General features: G+C 35.9%; 1 protein-coding gene across 35 annotated transcripts in view; it reads left to right on the forward strand.

Moving 5' to 3' along the window:
* Window positions 1–9207: 9207 nt before the first annotated feature.
* LOC129564881 (tyrosine-protein phosphatase non-receptor type 14) overlaps window positions 9208–19070 on the forward strand; it is a 17632-nt gene continuing 7769 nt past the window's right edge. For 2 of the 35 annotated variants that reach the window (XM_055439089.1, XM_055439109.1), the window contains exons 1-3: window positions 9231–10041; window positions 11505–11797; window positions 12014–12313. In XM_055439089.1, coding sequence (XP_055295064.1) covers window positions 12226–12313 — 88 coding nt within the window. In that variant the 5' untranslated portion in view covers window positions 9231–10041; window positions 11505–11797; window positions 12014–12225. Of the gene's footprint in view, window positions 10295–10371; window positions 11212–11283; window positions 11798–12013; window positions 12314–19070 lie in introns of those variants that run through there. The other 33 variants (XM_055439083.1, XM_055439092.1, XM_055439115.1 and 30 more) reach the window with 32 other exon arrangements.

Raw genomic sequence — 19070 nt, forward strand, 5'->3', positions numbered from 1 at the left:
GTTATTAAATGATGAATTGTTTTTTTTTATTCGATGAAGCGATACAAATCAAAGCAAGTATTTTCTTCTTGTTTTTCGGTTAGATGAAAACGTTGGTACCAACGAATGACATCGTTGATTTTAATAATTGAAAAACAACAAACGTCAAGCTGAACAATTTACATCGAAATAATTGTTCGAAAATTGTCTCATTTCTATGTGATTTATTTAAATTAAGCGCCACATGCACATCGTTGAATTGCGAAACAGAAAGACAGACGCAGTAATTACACAAATACTGAATGCAATTGTCGATTAGTTTTGTTGTTGCGTCACGTAACATGACTCATGCTTAAATTTTAATGAACAAAACCTTTGGGTCAACCCATTTTAATTATTACTTTTCGAGATTGGTTCAGTTTTTGTAGCCTGCAACCATTTCGAACGGTATCAAATTGATATTTATAGCCTTCGAATGTTTTCATTTATCAGCTTAACAATACTTCGACCTCATGTGGCGGTCCTTTGATTTAAGGACGGAGCACTGCCCGCAACAAGAGGAGAGAAATATTTTCAATTTTTGCTTTATGGAAAATTCAAAGTAAACACTGTGAATCATCACTTCATGGATGTGTGTGGATTTGTTTTTAATCGAAAATTCGAATGAAATAACATTCAATTTCCAGATGTTGTAAAAAAAAAGATGCGCAATACGGCAGCCCAACTGGGCAAACGAGTGAATGACGCAGTGGGAGAGAAAGAGAGAATGAGTTTCAGTTGGTTTTGGTATTGCTGCGTTCGTCTGTATAAAATTGAATTATTCGAATTCTCATCGTCGCATTTTCGGTGCAACCCCAAATATACATAAACATTTGCTCTAAATTCTTGCGGTAATAATTTATTGCTGTTGCGCTTTTAATGGCAAAACCACATGAAAATCATCACACACTCACATTTTTTGGGTTAGTTTGCTGCCTCGTTGAAGAGAGTTCGGAGCTCCACTTTTGTAATTAAAAGTTTAATTTCTGCGGAGAGAGAGAGGCAAGGCGAACACGAACATATTTGTTTATGCATTTAAATGAAAATTTCTGGGTTGTTTGCTACTTACGAATGGCGATGCGGTCGTTTCTTTTTTTCTCTTTCAGGGTGGCTAGGATAATCATCCATTCATGATGCTTGATATTGAATCAACATCAACATGAATACACTGAGCAATGACTGAAATTGTTATCAAACTTTGAATGGCTTAAATAGAATAGCTTCTTTTTCATAGACTCTCTATGAGAGCGTAAAAAATTGCAAATAATCCGGCCATTGTGTGTGACTTGGCCATAAATCAAGTTTAAGCTTTTGAAAGCCAACGGCTGTTATTTGCACATGGACCAACGATAGATGATGGCCATTTGTTCACACCGATAACGCCATTGAAATCGACAGTCACATGTCATATTACTCTGTTTTTTTTTACTCTTTTCCTCATGTTTAGTTTGGAATATCTGCGCGGAGTAAATCTAGCGCACAACGGATTGCTCCTGCTAGTAAATTCGTTTGAGAAGTATTGAACTTACAACAAATGTCACAAAGAATCAAATCAGGTAGATCAATTTCTGCTTCGCAGTCAAGTAGGAGTTGAATTAATTTTTAATATACTTCATTTGAATAAGAAAAGCGGAGATAATGAATGTGACTTTATTTATTTAGAAATAAAAATACTGACAAATCAGACACTTTTATATAAGTGACTTGATAACTTTTCATGATTCAAATCAAAATAAATGAAAATTAGAAAAATGCAAAAAAAATTCGTTCGAGCTTTTAACTAAGTTATAATTCTATGGAATATTAGGATAAGTTGCTAGTATACAACACATAAACATCATCGTTGTCATCAATTCGTTTGTGTTTCCGGTAACTCTGCAAATGAAATGAAATGAAATGAAATTGTTAGAATATTTTAGTATTGTTCAATTTGATTACCTTTCAATACTGACCTGAATTGGTACCATGTGAGCACTGTTCACAAAATAGCTCCCAAGCATCAATCAACCTCGCGATGGAGTCGTGACCTTGTAACAAATTCATTTCTTTATTTTTGAATGAAATCTTGGATTTAACAAAAATCTTACCATATTGTCTAGCCATGGTTGCTACTGAAATATCAAAATAATTCGAGGAATGGATGTTTGCACCCAAATTTTTTTGGTTTTTTTTCATAATTTTGCCTAAAGGTTCATGTTGTGTCAGTTTTTGTAAATATGCATGTTTGAACAATTGAAGCTGGATCCAAAAGCTTGACATTTGGAATCAAAGGGATAGACATCATTAGAAAACTAGTGAAACATTAGTAAAATTAGCAAAAAAATATGAAATATTAGAGGAAATACAGCTGCCCATTTGAAATATATTGGTTCAATGCATTTCAAATGGAGATCTTTACCTCCATAAGGAATGTATTGAAACAATGTAAATCAAATGGCAATTTTGTTTTTGCTGATTTTTGAATATTTGTAAACAAATTCTACATCTAGAATACATTGTTCCTATGTAATTCTTATGCGAGAGCGTAAGATACACAGCACTGTACACTTCTTATGCACACAGTACCGTTAATCTACAGCGACGCTCTTCCATAAATAATGTACAGTGCTGTGTGTTCCTTATGGGCAACGCTCTCGCATAAGAATTACATAGGAACAATGTATTTCAGATGTAGAATTTGTTTACAAACACTTTGTGTGTTCACCAAAATCAGCAAAAATAAAATTGCCATTTGATTTACATTGTTTCAATACATTCCTTATGGAGGTTCAAATCTCTATTTAAAATTCATTAGACAGTGTGTTTCTTATGGAAAATAGTAAACCAGAAAAAATTAGCGAAATTAGCACGAAAATAGAATATTAATATTTGTGTCCATCCCCTTGCTTGGAATGGACATAAACGGCTTTCATGGTTGGTATGCTTCAGGCAGAAAAAAAACCAACTGAAGAACTATGATGAGCGAAAAAAGGAAAAATTTGTTTCGTAAATGTGATACAGCTTTTTGAACAACATACAAATAGAATTTGGAAGGATGAAGTGTGAATCATCAATTTCATCAGCTAATCAGAAGCTAAAACTAACAAGTTACCATCTTTTTTTTCTCGAAAAGTTGTTTTCTTTTTTAAATGATTCACATTGAATCATTGTTTATCTCCTCATTTTGTAATGATGATTCAATATGAATCATCAAAAAACGTAGATTTTCTAGTGACCCACAATGAAGAATTCTTTTGGCTTCTGACTCGTTGATTTCACGTTGAATCATTTAAAAGACTATTTCAATATTTAGACGAATAACGCTTCATCCTTCGATTTCTATGTTGTTCAAAAAGTTACATCACATTGTCATTGTTTTTTGACCAAAATTTTCACTACGTTTCGAATACATACTTCGCATCAGAGCTAGATGCACTTCATACCCCGAAACCGTTTAATATTTTGGAAAACGATAAAATATAAGATTTTTTTCAAAACAATTATTCCAAAATGCATGCAAACTATTTTTCTGTCACGAGTGTTTTGCGTACGGTTTTTTTGGCACATTAGCTGCGAATTCACAGCATGCTATCACTACGATCAGAGCAATAGATGTCATTTTTTCTCTTCTTGTGGAAAAAGGGGATTTATTTTTTTTGTATGTTTCTTAGTGTTGTCTACTAGGTGAGACACAAAACACGACTAACTGAAAAATTAAAAACAAAGTTTCTGTTCCCTCGTACAGCGAACTGCAAAAATCCTTTGTCGACAAGATGCACATATATAAGCACATTACATTCATATAATGCTCGAGAGCGACATTTTGGTGCCGATAATTATGGTAGCAGTTTGGGTGTTCTTTTGTGTTTTTTAATCTTTCGGAATGCAAATACGTTCTAACTTTGTCTTGTCCCTCTCTCGTTGTAATTACTTAATACCCGAGCAAAATTTTAGAAAGGCTAAAATTGATGTTTGATTTGAAAAGAATCGAGCTTGAATTTTCAATTATAAACTATCGGATTAAGAAAGTGCTGCGTATTAAATGATGAAAACGCCTACACTCTTACAAATATCGCTCTCGCATTGAAGTGTGAATTTTCCACTATGCTGACTGCATCTATGTGAACAATAACATTAAATGAGTAACTCATGCAAAAACAAGCGGCGTAAATCCAAAACATACGACCAATTTCAAAAACAAAATCGTTCTCGTGTTACAACAATCACAACATGTAGAATCAATTAATTTCATGCAAACTTCCAATTCTGAATGATGTTTACTCATTCACATTAACAAATAGTATCACATGAATTGAAGTGCTCTCTTTGTTGCTCACTCTTAACACACGCCATTTTTGTTGGATGGCGAATAATAGCGAAATTGTAGTTGTGTATATGTATAAAATGGAGTCTATATGATTGAAGTTTTAAGCCCATGTGTTTCAGTTTGGGTCGAAATGTTTTGATACCTTTCACACGTATGCTATTAAGGTTAAGCACATTGAAAAGGAATAGAATGCTCTTTTCATCAGCATCTTCCTCGAAGGAGAGTACGAGAGGAAGCGGGAGAGGAAAAAAAATCGATAAAAACAATATGTCACTTCAATAAATAGACCCATACACTCGATATCGATGATTATATGCTCTGAATGGCGCTCATTCAATGCCATATTTCAAACGAAGCCATTGATTTCCCGAAAAAAAATACAACGAGAACAGCCAATGTGAAAAATAGAAATCCGATAAGATTTTGCTTTAGATGCTGTGCTCATGTGTACATGATGTTCGTTGATGTTCGCATGTTGGTAAGAGCTTTTGTTATTGTTATTGTTTGTATTGCAAAAACACACGCATCGTTGTGTTCGCTATTTGTACATCGGTGCGCGCTGCAATGATGGAGATTTACAAACATATTTCTAACCATTTTTCTCGCATGGCTTTATCGCCGCCTTTGTACACTAACGTAAATTTATGTATATTATTCACATACACGATGCAAATGCTGAAAATCTAACGAAAATCGACGAGTCATGTTCAATTGAACACAACATTTTATACATATTTCATGAACTTTGTGTGAAAATCGAAACAGGTTTGGTCGCGACATGAAAAGAGAGTTTGATTGTAATTTCATGTAAATGTCGCGAGATTTTCAATGATTTTGTACATAAATCATCATCATATTATAGCATTGACAAGCGTCTAAGGTAAAGGTGATGAAAATTTAATTTCTTTTTCCTGCGCCAATTTATGTAACACGTCTATTCTTATCCTAATGCATCAATCAGACTTACTGTGCGAATATTTTCGCATGAATGATTACAAATCTCTTGTTCGAAATATTGAATTCGGGTCGATTGAACCAGTTCAACCCATAGCTTAATGCGAACCGAGAAGATTTCGACTGCATGGCACTCGAGCACTCGAACACATTAAATTAATGTACCAACAAATCCGTTGGCTTGATAATTACGACGAATAAATAAAAGGACTTTACATAAAATAAGTGTACATGCGAAGAGGCCAAACCTTGCATCAACTTAACGTACCACACCGCACCTTACTATTCCATACCTTGCCATTACACTCTTACTATACTCTCAGCCCAACTGCAGCGACATGGAACATCTGATTTTCAAACTCAATATACATTCGCTTGCTTTATCCCGCTGAAGAAACACTTGCTGTGCCATTTAATTAGTTCGTACTCATGTACACACGTAGATGAGAGACGGGTGGTTCAGGTGTAACATCGCATTACTCCGGGATTGAGCACGATAATAAGAGGCTGGGATTCGACACACACACACACAGGCGATTAAAATCGAAAATTACATTCCGTAACGAATTCATTTTATTGCATCTGGATTTTGCGAGAACTTTCTCTCCAAATACCGTTGCCCATTTCGCTTTCTCAGGATCAATTCATTAAATTCCCATTTCATTTGTGTCATTTCCGATAGAACTTTCACACATTCAAACATGTTACTTTTGCGTTAGCTTTTCGGTTCTAGCATTCCCGTTCGTAGCGTCTTAATTTATTCGAGAATTCGTTTCGCATTATTCAAGAGTGTTGCTCAGCACATGTGAACGACCATTTCTAACTTGTCGAACAAGCAAAAGTCATACACTTGATGGAATGAATGTTATTTTGAAAAGATGGGATTGCAGAAAAGTTACCATACTGCGCTTATAAGCGCAGAGAATGAGTAAATTCGTTCTCTGCGTGAAAATGTTGCCAATATAAATAAAAACTGGGATAAAAGTCGATGTAAATAATGTAATATCTCCAAAAAAATATTTAAATTCGAGCATGAATAGGAAATTTCACCACACCGAAATTATCTTCACGCTTCATTTTCAATTGAAAAACACTTTCAACCAAATGCATACATGCTAAGCGGTGCCACTTAATTTTCTCCGTATTTCTTTGAAATGTAATTTATTTTCATATCAAAAATAAATTGTGTCGTGATTTTTCCTTTTGTGTTGGCATGTAAAGCGTGATATTCTTAATAAAATGTTGACATATATCCGAAATCGTGAATCGTGTGGAACATTCCATTTTTTTGACGAAACCAAAAGGACTTGCTGTGTGAATCTGCACATGGTGACTAAAGCGGTTCACGACGCGAGCTCCGATTTAAATTTATATTATTCTTCGACGAAGAATCTTCACGCAATGGATGATTCATGCTTGACTTGCCGCCAAACAAAAGAAACCCGTCTCGCCCAAAACTTTGCACAGCAGCAACAACAAAGAAACACACAACTCCGTTTTCAAACGGCAAACAAAAAGGGACGAAAAACTTCGTAACGTTGTCTAATAATAAAACGTGCAGTGATAATTTATCAAAATCACAATAATTCATGCGAACGCAAAATGATGGGCTTCTCATCGTGTCAATACAATTAAAATCGGTTGCATTGGTTATGTTGTTGTAACGCTTTAATAAATAGCTTAAGGCCAAGTGATATGGCCAATACACAAGAGGACAGGTGCACGAACGGTCTCACCATTCATTTTCTGCAGCGCGTTGAACGTGGCGTGGAAATTTGTTTTTACGGCCGATTTGATGATAGATAAGAGGCAAAGATGAGAAACGCGCGCGTACATATTGTGTAGCATGCAATCATCTGGAGATTCGAATAAGTTGAGACGATGGGAAATGAAGTAAAATTTCAATATGCAGTAAACAGATGAAAGTTTACAGTTTTGTACAAAAAAGCCCGTCGCCGATCTTTAAACAGACTGTTGGCATAGCCCTTGACCTCGCACGTGATGATAGATAGCAATGAAAAAACACGTTCAACGAACGTTAAATACATGCCGCCTGCTCGTGGCGCTCTGAAGAATGTTTCTTTATTTACTTACAGTTTTTCGAAATAATATTTCAAAATACTTGACTTCGACATGAATTATTATTTCACCTAGTGAACATTATAATTTAGCTAATTCGAGAGGCTCTTCTAGAGTATACTATGCACTGTAGAGTATTATCCGAAAATGAAATTAATATCAAGTAGGCCTCACAATGACTTTGTATTAATTCCAACCCAATTTTAGTTCGTTCGAGTGCTATCCAATAGTTGTATCCATATAAATTAATGCAAAATCAATACTTGAACTCTCGCATAAAGAGTGAGAGAGAGAGAGAGATTTTGTGCTAAAAAAAAACTTTACACTTCGTTTGAATCAGCATTCAGCGGATGGGAGCATCTGTGCCTATTCAGATTGAACAGCGTCTGCATAATTGAAGGCAAATGATGTATGGATTTGGAATCGAACTTTGCATTTTATGAAATTGGTTCTTCGGTGCCTGCGATGCGGATTGACGCAATGATAAACTTTTCCCTCAATACTCTTTTACCCATAGAGCATTCTCCGACAAAGTTCCGTCGATGCTTTTCATTTTCTTTTCAACTTTTTTTTCTTCATTCCATCTAAACTTGTTCTATATTTATTAAACCGAGAACGAGCTGGAGAAGAGCAGAGGAAACGGAAGAAAGAGGAAGAAAAATAGAAGAAAGCGACGGAAGAGGGACAGAAATTGAGAGCGAAAGAGTGAGTGAATGAGAGAGAAAGAGAGAGATTCATACACGAAATAATAAAGTTTTTATCCAATGTCGTCGAAAACCCAGTAATGCTGAGCAACTCAAAATGCGGCCGAAAGCAGAGATTTGTTATTATGCACCTGAAGTGTAATTAGTGCACAATACCAAATTGGTGCTGAATTGTCGTAATTTTCCGATTTCACAGTAAATGTGCGCTGCAGTCGTTCCAAGAGGTCATCGAGTCAGAAATGTGCTTGGTTCAACTAAAACAATATCAGGTTGCACATGTACTACTGACTATTCTTTACAACAAAAGCCGTATATGCTTGTAATTCAATAATCTTACTAGTCATATCACACCTTTGATATGATTACACTATTTGCTAACTAACAAAATTCTGGGTTTATCGAAGTCTGTCGCATTATTCATTTGCCATTTAATGATTCAATCCAACTTGCACACATCACAAGGCATATATGCTAATTTTGCGATGCAAATACATGCCGAATCAATTAAACTGCTGAATTAATTCCAAACACAATATATTTGAATATATATTATGAAATGCACGACAAATACAATTCCAATCATTGTGGCGGCATTTGAGTGGCATGAAAAGGGCGCCTTTTGCTAGAAATCTTAATGCTTGGCTATGACATTTTAAACCTATTCAAATAACTCGGTTGCTGTTAATAAATTCATAGAAGATAGCATGCTCGACTCAAGCACACACCTTCCATGAATTACTATGTGTTGTGAATATGGCATGTGCCTTAAAAATAAAAGACAGTGATTTGTTTTGATTCATTTAATCGCACTTGATGTCAACTATTTATGACGGGAAAATAAATCAAAATATGCGGATAGTGACCCATTTTTGAAGTATTTAAATCTAAATAATTAGTCATTCGCTCTGCTCCAACATTCAACCAACAAATAAATTATAAAAAAAACATCTTTTCAAACACCCTTTTCACATCATTTATTATTAGGCAAGTTTTAGCAACTTGTCTTTGGCTTCACTACTTATTATTTGAAAGTAAAATCGGTTAAATTTCTCTTTCTCTCAATGAACGAAAACAGCGCCATCTATTGAACGTAATCGTAACTTTGTGCTAGTGTGAGTGGTTAAAAGCACTTGATCGAACATTTCAACTTGTCATAATGACATTTTAATGTGTTCGCTGGTGTTCACTCTTTAGTCACATCAAAAATAAACAGTTTGAAAAACATTCAAATGAAAATAGTGTGATTTTCCCAAACAAAATATCAGCATTCGATTTTTGCTCATGTAAAAAAAGCTTCGGCTCAATTAAAATTGAGCGATTTAAATCGCGGTACGTTGAACAGTTTTGTGCTCAACTTAATTGAGAGTGGCGGAGATTGAGAGAGAGAGAGAAAGCAACTGAGAGCCGAACTAAAAGAGAAAATATCGCAGAGTCAGAAACGTCAAACTGAAAAGGCTTCAGTTTGGGTTGAGTTCCGTATTGCTTGTGTTGTGTTCGATAGTTTTATAATAAGGAAAATGTAAAGATTGTTTGGTTGGTGTTGTATGAATAATATGGTAAAGATAAAATATTGTGTTTTAAATTCTGACGATAACGAATTTATTCAAAGAAGAGAAATATTCAAGTGGCATTAATAAAACTCAAGTGACCATTTCATGCTGGTGTTGTTTCAATGGTGATTGATCTTTCGATCTCAAGCCAAAAATTGAAAAATATCTCTGATTCATTCAATATGTGATGGCAAATCTGAAATAAGTTACAGTTCATTCGATTTCGATAGAACATTCCATTCGAGAGGTTGAGCCATCGAAATGAAAAATCTATGGCATACATTGTGAAGCAAGAACATTAAGAAATACGGCGACAGTAATAAACAATGTAATTATGGCCAAATAACAAACGAATGCAATACAATTACACACAATCACGTACACACACCACGAAATCAATGCACAGGAAGAGAGCGATACACGGTACACGGTAAGAGTCGAATACGAAAATATATGTGTTTGTTGTGTTCGAGCGGTGGCCGTAAACAATGAAGCAAGTTACATTTAAGTGCAGAGTTGGTGCTGTGATTGCATTCCAATACACGCATACAGCCGCTCGCCGCCACCGAATGTCTGGTACAGGCAAGAACCAATGGATATCGGTGCTACGCATAGAAAAATGCACTCGCACATCCGTCGAAAAGGAAGACACAGTCAATGAACGCCATTGCATTGATCGAAAGGTACCCGTGTACGTCCCAAACGCATGCACGCACACACACACACACACACACACACAAACGCTATATTCGAACGTTTCGACGAGAAAAAAAAAATGAAGAAGAGCAACCAATTGAACACAAAAAACGCAGCATTTCATGTTCTAAAGGTTAAAACGTGAAAATTGAAGCAAACCGCAGTGCAAACGAAATCGCGACAAAGTGAAATTCCCATGTTGAAACGAGAGGGAAACACACAACACACGATTAAGTATAGAAAATGTAAAAAAAAAGAGTTGAGTATCGGTAAATTTTTCTTTCTTCATCGTTCTCATCGTGTGAGTGCATTGAGCGTGCGACAGGTGTTTTTTTTTTCTCTTTTCTTTTTCTCTCTCTCCGCATACATTCTCATATTCACTCATCGTTCGTTCGTTCGTGCACGGCTCCGATTTGGTTTGCTCTTGTTATTATTGTTGTTCGATTCGTGTATATCGTCTCTTCTATTTTGGTTTCGGTGTGCTCGGCATTGGCTTCGCTGCTCATTTGTGTGTTACATTAATTCGTCCGACGTTCATGTTCATTTAGTATTGTTTGTCTAACGAGAATGGCTGGTGCGTTTTGTTCACAATTCATTCGAATAGTGCGTGTATAAGCCCGTGCATTTTTTCTTTCCCGTCTGCAACTGGAATATTTCGTTCTTTGTCTCCTTGTTTGGCGTTTTTCGTTGTTGTTGTTGTGGTTTTTCGTCGAGTTGAGTTCGTGTTTCGAGTGAATGCGTTGTGTCGCTTCCATGTAAATTACACTGTGCAGTTTACATTCGAAGTCATCGTTTAGACGCGACCCAAAACATTCTCACCGAAGAATTATTCTTTCGAATTCTTTAAATAAATATTTCAACATCAGTCCATTCGTAGTGCTTTGTTGAGTGTGTTTAATTAAATGTGAGAATCGGTGTTGAAAATGACTAAATATGTTCTTTTTACACCCACAAGCTAAATCGGTACCATTTTCAGCGCCACCATCTCTACTGTCACCGTCATTTAACCGCTTGCGAGTCTACGATCAACCGAACCGATGAATTTCGCGCAAACAACATCTAGCGAAGCAATAAACACGATAACTTGTGAATGTCTTTACGCTTGATTAATTCGTACAATTTTTTTCAGTTTTCCTTGTAAAGCAGTTTAAAGAACACACACAAAAATACACCGTTCTTTTTTTTTGTTTCGCGCAGTATCGTTGACAAATTGTGTTATCGTTATAACCACATAGATTCCCGTATACGTGTGTTTATGTACTCAGTTTGTGCCCATGGTTTTTTTCGATATAGCCAATTGTGCCTGTGCTTGTGTCTATGTTCTGAATGTGTGCCAAAATAATCGACTGAAACATTTGGAATCGCGAAAAATAAGCAACAAACAATTTTCATTAAAAACACAATCAATCGAAACCGTCGTAATTTGCAGCAATTTAAAGAAACAAAAAATGTGATCGATTTTCGGTCCCTTGTACACCTAGTAAAACAAAGTGAGTGGTTCGATTGCGATTTTCGATTGAAAAACACCTACAAATATTCGAAAACACATGGTCATTTGGGAGTTTTTGCCACGATTTTGAATACCTTTATTATAGTGACATTGTGTATAAACGAACGAACCAAGACACCAGATTTTTAATAAAGTTGATATTCTTGTTTTTCTTTTCCCTCTTCTTCTTCATTTCTGTATCAAAATCTTCATTCAGTGTGAAAAGAGCGAACGAGACGATCGAACAAAAACCTGCATCAACTGATCATCAATTGGGACAATATTGACAGCAGCAGCAGCGTCAAAAGACAACGACTACGGATTCCATAATTTAATCAACTCGATTTCATCGTGAAGACTATATAAAAAAAACAACAACAACAACAATAACAATAACGACACACGAACGCGGCACACACATGCGAAAAAATGCCATTCAAAATCAAGTTGAAAAAATCACGACATTATAATGTCACATCGAAGAGTTTGTTCGTCATATCTGTTCATCATTTACTGGGTAAATATTTGCGCATATTTTAAATTCCATCGAGAGTGAAGACGTTCAAGACATGCGATAAAAAAAAAGCAGTCAGAAAACCGATCATTGTTGTTGTTGCATTATGTTAGGTGGATTTAGACAGAGAAAAAGAAGAGATGAGCGATACAGCGAGCAAAACACAAAATTGACGCAATCAAAATAGTCATCAAGTGTAACGAAGTACAGGGAAAAAGCAGTGTTTGTCTTAGCTAAAAACATTGCAAAAGTGCTAGTAAATGTGTGAAAAATTCTCTCGTATTCTATTCATTTATTCCGCTCTCCACGATTATCTCTTCTGTGTGCCTCTCTTTTGTACATCAACGAAGAAAAAAACGATTAGCAAATTACTTACACCGGCGCACACAATATGGATAGCTTTTTTCTCTCATTGTGTGTACTTTTTGCGTTCACCTGAGTATTCATTTCTTCTCTTTTCTTCATTCGTTTACTGTTTCTATATAATTAAATTATTTCGCGATTATTTACATGCATACAAATTGTACACATCGTCTAAATGCACATGTGTACCATCGTTTACTTAATAATGTTGCTGCCGATTGGAATAAAGCAACGTACGAGAGAAGGTATTGTTTGATTAACTCTTTTTCTTGTTGCTTTTTTGTCTATAAATACGCGCGGCGTTACCGTTGAACGATTTCGAAAATATAGTGTTTTTTTTTGTTTTAACGAAGCCGCACACCAAACAATCGCGCATTTCTCGACGTTTTCCTCAATCACTTCATTAAAATAATATGAAATGAAATTTAGAAATTTTCACTTGAATTTAAATTGTTTTAATTGCACATTACACATATTTTGTGTGTTTGCGATACTACCGCAATTTAATACATGGTTCCGTTTTGCGGACCGCGCAGTAATTGATTTGGATCATACGTGCCGAAAATCAGTTCGCATTCACTTGGATATCGTTTGAAAATTTTAATGAATCGCTTCCAACATTCATCGTATGTTTAGCGGCCGATGACGTTCGGGATAATGATATTCGGGGCGGACGTGGCGAGGAAATTCCACGAAAATTTCAAGCACAAACAAGCGCGCGCGAACTCACTTGGAATCACCCATTTCGATAAATATATATTTATAAATTATTTTGCATCTATTAATAGCTAGGCAACAACAGTAATTATTTCGATGGTATTTTTTCTATAGCTGTACATTTTATCTGTCTCTGACAATTTTTTTGCTCTTTTTTTCTTTTTCTCATTGATAAAATTTGCCAAATGCAAGGGAATTTCGCAACACGTGATGAGAATTGTTCATTTTTTTCCTTTTCTCTCCCTCTATCTCTCTCTCTTTTTTTCTTTTTCTCTCTTTCTCTTTCTCTCACTCTAACTCTCTGCATGCACTCACACTCGTTCTCCTATTTGAAATTCTTTCACCGTTCGAAACAAACAGAAATATAAAAATATTCCTTCGGAATATTGAATTCACGCTTCGGTATGTAAATGTAGAACAAATTTGACATTGAAATTTTGCACTGCATATTGATGACAGACTTTCGAAATCGGTTACAATTATTTTTTTTTTTTTCATTTGTGTGTGTTTCGAGTTGGCGTTTTTTTTCTGTCATTCGCTGTATTCCGCATTGCAAAAATTCGCTTGAAAATCTGCCTACATTGGCAATTGTTGCTTGGCTGCAACAGTAATCTGTAATTGCGCCCATTTGATACGTACGTAATTGTCAAGAAACAAAAAGCGTACAAATCAAATTCAGCCCAATATTAAAAAGCCATGAACCAGATTTTTTTTCTCCTCTTTGCATATCATATATATTTATAAGTTCGTCGACTGCAATGTGCACATTTAAATAAATGCCTTCATTTGATGACGAGAGAAAAACAAACACAAAACTAAAAAGTTTATTTTCTTCATCGTTCAAACAGCAAAACTGTTCAAACAAACATCCGAATGATATAAGCGAAAAACTTTGAATAGTAATTTTCTGTGCAAATGGTGTACAAAATGAATCGATTTGATATTCTCTCAAAGCAACAACAACAGAAAAAGCAGCTGAGAGTTCAATTGGCAAAAGAATGGAAGTTTTTGTTATTTCGAATCGAAAACTTTGTGCTCTCGTTCTATAAATTTATATATTGGGAGCATTTGTTTGAAGTCTAGCGTGAATCAATTTGATGTTACGATCTCTGTTTTTTTTTGCTTGTGTTTCGTTGTTTTTTTCCTGCCATCACCATTCTGCCCCGTAATTTATGGCTACTGCAAGAATTCGTCCCATTTTCAGATGATTACATATGGAAGAAAACACACACAAAGCAAATGTTTATACGATCAAAATCAATGCGACGAGTGTGCTGACACAGAAACCAAACTGTTTATAACCGATTCACATGGTTACTGCATGAACTTCTCCATGGAATAATCAAATACTGCAGACCCATGCTCTTTCTGACTGTACACACAGCTGATATAATTCCGCTTTCTTTCGCTCGCCAAACAAATTAGTTTACTTTCTTATAAAAATTGTTTTGTGTTTTTGCGATTTTCGAGATAGGCTGCCGTTTCAGCAGGCCAGCCAGCAGATATTGTTGTGCAGTTGCAGTGTTTATTGGCAACACCATTTTTAACACAGTACACCCATTGAAATTCGATGCAGCACATTCAGCTGGTTTTAATTTGTTGCTGCTGTTCGTTTTGGGCGATTTATGCAACGCATGCATTTGAATGAACCGTGTTGTTTGTTCGTCTGTTGTTCGCTTGTTAAAATAAAGACACATAAAATGGACTTTAAAATTGCTTGAGCGGCGTACGCGGTTTCGTGCATCGAAATTCAAATCGATGAAAGTCGTTTGGTTTTATCACACACTTTTCACATTGAATTCGAACACGCGGGGGGGAGATGCAACAAAACAAAACAGTTTTCCATGTTCGGAAGCGGAGTGAATTTTTTTTTCCGGTTTGACAACTTTTACTTAACTCATTATAGTTTCGCTATCGGTTTTATTTCAAGCGAATAAGATCTTGAACCATTTTTGGCTTATGTAATTGAGCCTAAATTGGTCCTTTTGCTTCGCGATGAACATTAAAAATTACCTTCGAGTAGCAAGCAGTGGCAGACGCAAACAAATATGAAACCAAAAATACAAATGTGCCAAGTGAAGGACAAGTGTTTTGTGAATTAACAAATATTCAAAATGACATTTGATTTGGCCAATTTCAGTTACATGTTGTCAAATTTACGCATACATTTGGATTTATTTATAAATACAAATTAGTGAATTATTATTGTATGCGCCAAAACAACACACACTCGTCATTATGACCTTTTGAATGGTTTGAAGCGTAAACTAATACGCCGCATTATGTTGGCTTTTGTTACACCAAATATGACACCACTTGTGAATCTATTGTGTGTGTCGCAATGTGTTTACATGAATTTCGGAAGCGCCAAAGTTCTTGAACGAATAACAATGCCGTTTTGTCTGTGCAAACAGTTACTATTTTGAATTTTGTCTATAAACGGCATTCCTGAGTTCATTGTTAAAACGAATCAATTGCATGCAAAGCGAACGCCTTAATAGGCGCACAAATCTTTAGACTTTGAATTGAACACATTGATCACATAACTAAATGAATAACAAGTTTGTATACAATCTGGTGATTGACCGCTGTCATAAAGAGTTTATGCAATTCATTACTAGCTCAGCCGAGCTCGCATTGGTGCCAGGCTTGATTAAGTCATATCGTTGGTCATTATAAATGAGCGTTGATCGATATGCATATTTGCTTCTCTCGAACGATGCTAATGTGCTTAAGAATAATTACAAGTCACATTGGCTGCAACTCGACAAAATTAAAACGCAGTAACAAGTGCGTGAACTCCATATGTGTATGTGTATATTCTAAGTGGCAACGTACTGAAATGCAAAGAATGTGTTCTTCTCTCTCTCTCTCTCTCTCTCTCTCTCTCTCTCTCTCTCTCTCTCTCTCTCTCTCTCTCTCTGCATCCAATGTGCATTTTGTAATCGATTCCATACACATTAATAACAATGCTAATGCTGCTGCTACAGCGAGCATACGTTGGTGTAGCTATGTAACTAAGCTCACTGTACGTCGTGCACGAAAAGCCGTTTTAATGAGATTAAATCGTCTGTACGAGTTCAATTAACTTTTTGAACGGGACGAAACAAAGTCAAACCCATAAAATCCCATAAGAAGCGTTAACGCAGAGAGAGAGAGGGAGAGAGAGAGAGATGAAAAAAGCGGGCCACAACCCAGAAATGTCACAAGTGCTCGTAAAATTAATAAAAACAACAAACGCAGTTGGTTCTCACATACTATGGCCTAAGCGCAAATAATTTATCAATTCTTTAATTTGGGCTACGGATTTTTCACTAGTAGCTTCACTGCAAATTGTTTACTTTATTTTTTTTTTCGTCGAGTCGTGAATGTGGATATGTATCGTTCATGCTTTTTCCGTCTCTGCTTCGAGTTTCGTTTACACTTCTGTTTGTTCATTTGTAGCTCAATGGAAGATAGATTACTTGTTGTTTCGATACGTATTGATCTTAGTTTAAGCTAAATAAAATCCAGCCGATAAATGTGTCAGCACTTGAAAAGCTTCATGTTATTTTGAGAAATAGCTTCTTAACGCAATCTTATATATACGCACGCATTCGTCGAATCACTATACTACGTCATTTCATACGATTTTTTGTTGTTTCCATGACTTCAGCTGCAATACGATAAATGGCATAATGGTCATATCTCTCACTGTAGCTCTTTCTCTCTCTATCTATTTCTCTGCTTCTTGCTGGACCATTACCTAGCCCCGGTATGCATTTCAAAAACCCGATCAGTTGATAGTTTTTCAGCTTACGTTCTTTTACCCCATTTTTTGTTTCTTGTAGTAGTAGTCGGCCGATATGAAAACCAGTCAACATTCTTGAAATGCTTAGTCACGATATAAGTGACTTGTACCCGAGATACTGATAACAAATTGAAAAATATATTTGCCAGTGTGTCATGAACGCTGTTTAGCGCACATCGATTTATCAATTGTGTATGCGTGCGTGTTTCATCCGTATATGTACACGTTATAATTGCCATTTTCTATGTCTATTTATGCATTGTAACGTCATTGCCATTGTTTATGATGTCATAAAACACGTGCAGTAGTTCATTCTCACTAGATTCAATTACCCTCGATCAAGATTTCTCTGTCAATTGGATGTATTTGGATCTTAATCTCGATTCCAAGTGTGAAACGCTGTTTAGTAACAATGAAACTACCGCAGCAACTATGAGCAACTTTGAACGAATTTTTACCATGAACCGTTGCCAATATCTGCAAATAAACCGCTGAATTTACTTCGTTTGTAACAAAAAGAAAGAATGTTTCAGACTAAAGAGAAAAAAAAACACACAGCGGCATACACGAATGAGTCATATAGTGATTATCATGGCGTGTGAGAAAAACAAGCTGCTGCTGCTCATGATACTTTGTTGTGGCATTACCCTTCTTTGAAACGATAACGCATGCCTAAAATTATAACCAAGCCTGAGAAAAATCTGCGGTTTACCCGAATTGTATGTATAAACACGAAATATTCCGAGACACAACAAACTTTTTGCGAGTTAGGTACAGACGAAGAAAAAAAAATTAGTTCACTAAAATCGTTTGCATGGGCATTTTTTTTGAGAATACAAACCCGCCTAGTTCACGACATACCCACCGCCATCATCGTCATCTTCGTTGTTGACGCTTCTCATCAAATTCGCTTACTTTTGATGACGAGATCATATCCATTACATATTAATCCAATTACCTAGTTTTCTCATTGTGTCTTTCGCACTGTGCTATATTCCCCCAGCAAAGCACTGACGGTGCTTAAGCCAATTTTAATGTTGTTGACTGAAAAAATTCTGCATCGTCTCTGAAAAAATAAAATCAGAAAACGGCTGCGAGAGAGTGAGAAACAAAAGAGAAAAGAAATTTGACCAAACAATACACACAGGTCATATGATTCGTGCATGCACGGCTGAAAAAGATCAAGGTTGTACGTGATTCTGTCTGATGAAGAAGAAAAATACAAGAGCCAAAATGTACAGACTCAAAGTGTTTGAGTTAATGGTGCAGAAAGTTGTTGTACTGCACAAGCCAGTTTGGACATTACATGGTTCGCATTTAGTGAAGCGCGAGCACACGGCGCGATTGCATTTCGTTTATCTACTAAATTGAATCACGTCAGTTGCTCTTTGCTCGAAAACTTTGATGCTTTACCAACCAACCAACCAACACACATACAGATGCATTTGCTTAAACACTGTTTCGATGGAGAAAACAAAGACCTGATTTATCTTGATTTGTTGTTTTTACTTCTTCATATTTTGGTTTTTTTCTCTTATACAGCGTCGAATCTCTCTTTTTCTCAATTGAATTACAACGAAAGCTATGATTCAATTCATTTCTCTCTGGTGGTGGTATTCACTGAGTATGAAACAACGTAGACCGTTCATCATTGTAAATTGTAATTTGATGAGTCAACATGTTTGTAGATTTTTCACGTTTTATGTTGCAATTGTGCGTTGATTATTGCGCGAATGCGCGAGCGCGATAGCTATGCACGGTTTTGTCTCATCGCAAGAAACAAATTAACCGTCGGCAGTGAAGAGGATCGTCGAGCAGCGAGAAATATGAAATCGCTCGCTGAATTATAATTGTTGCTCACTTTTAATTGTGTTTGCTTATATCTTGCGA

Source organism: Sitodiplosis mosellana, unplaced genomic scaffold (genome assembly GCF_009176505.1).
Source record: "Sitodiplosis mosellana isolate CC-2019 unplaced genomic scaffold, AAFC_SMos_1.0 Smas_scaffold_2, whole genome shotgun sequence".
Classification (NCBI taxonomy): Eukaryota; Metazoa; Arthropoda; class Insecta; order Diptera; family Cecidomyiidae; genus Sitodiplosis; species Sitodiplosis mosellana.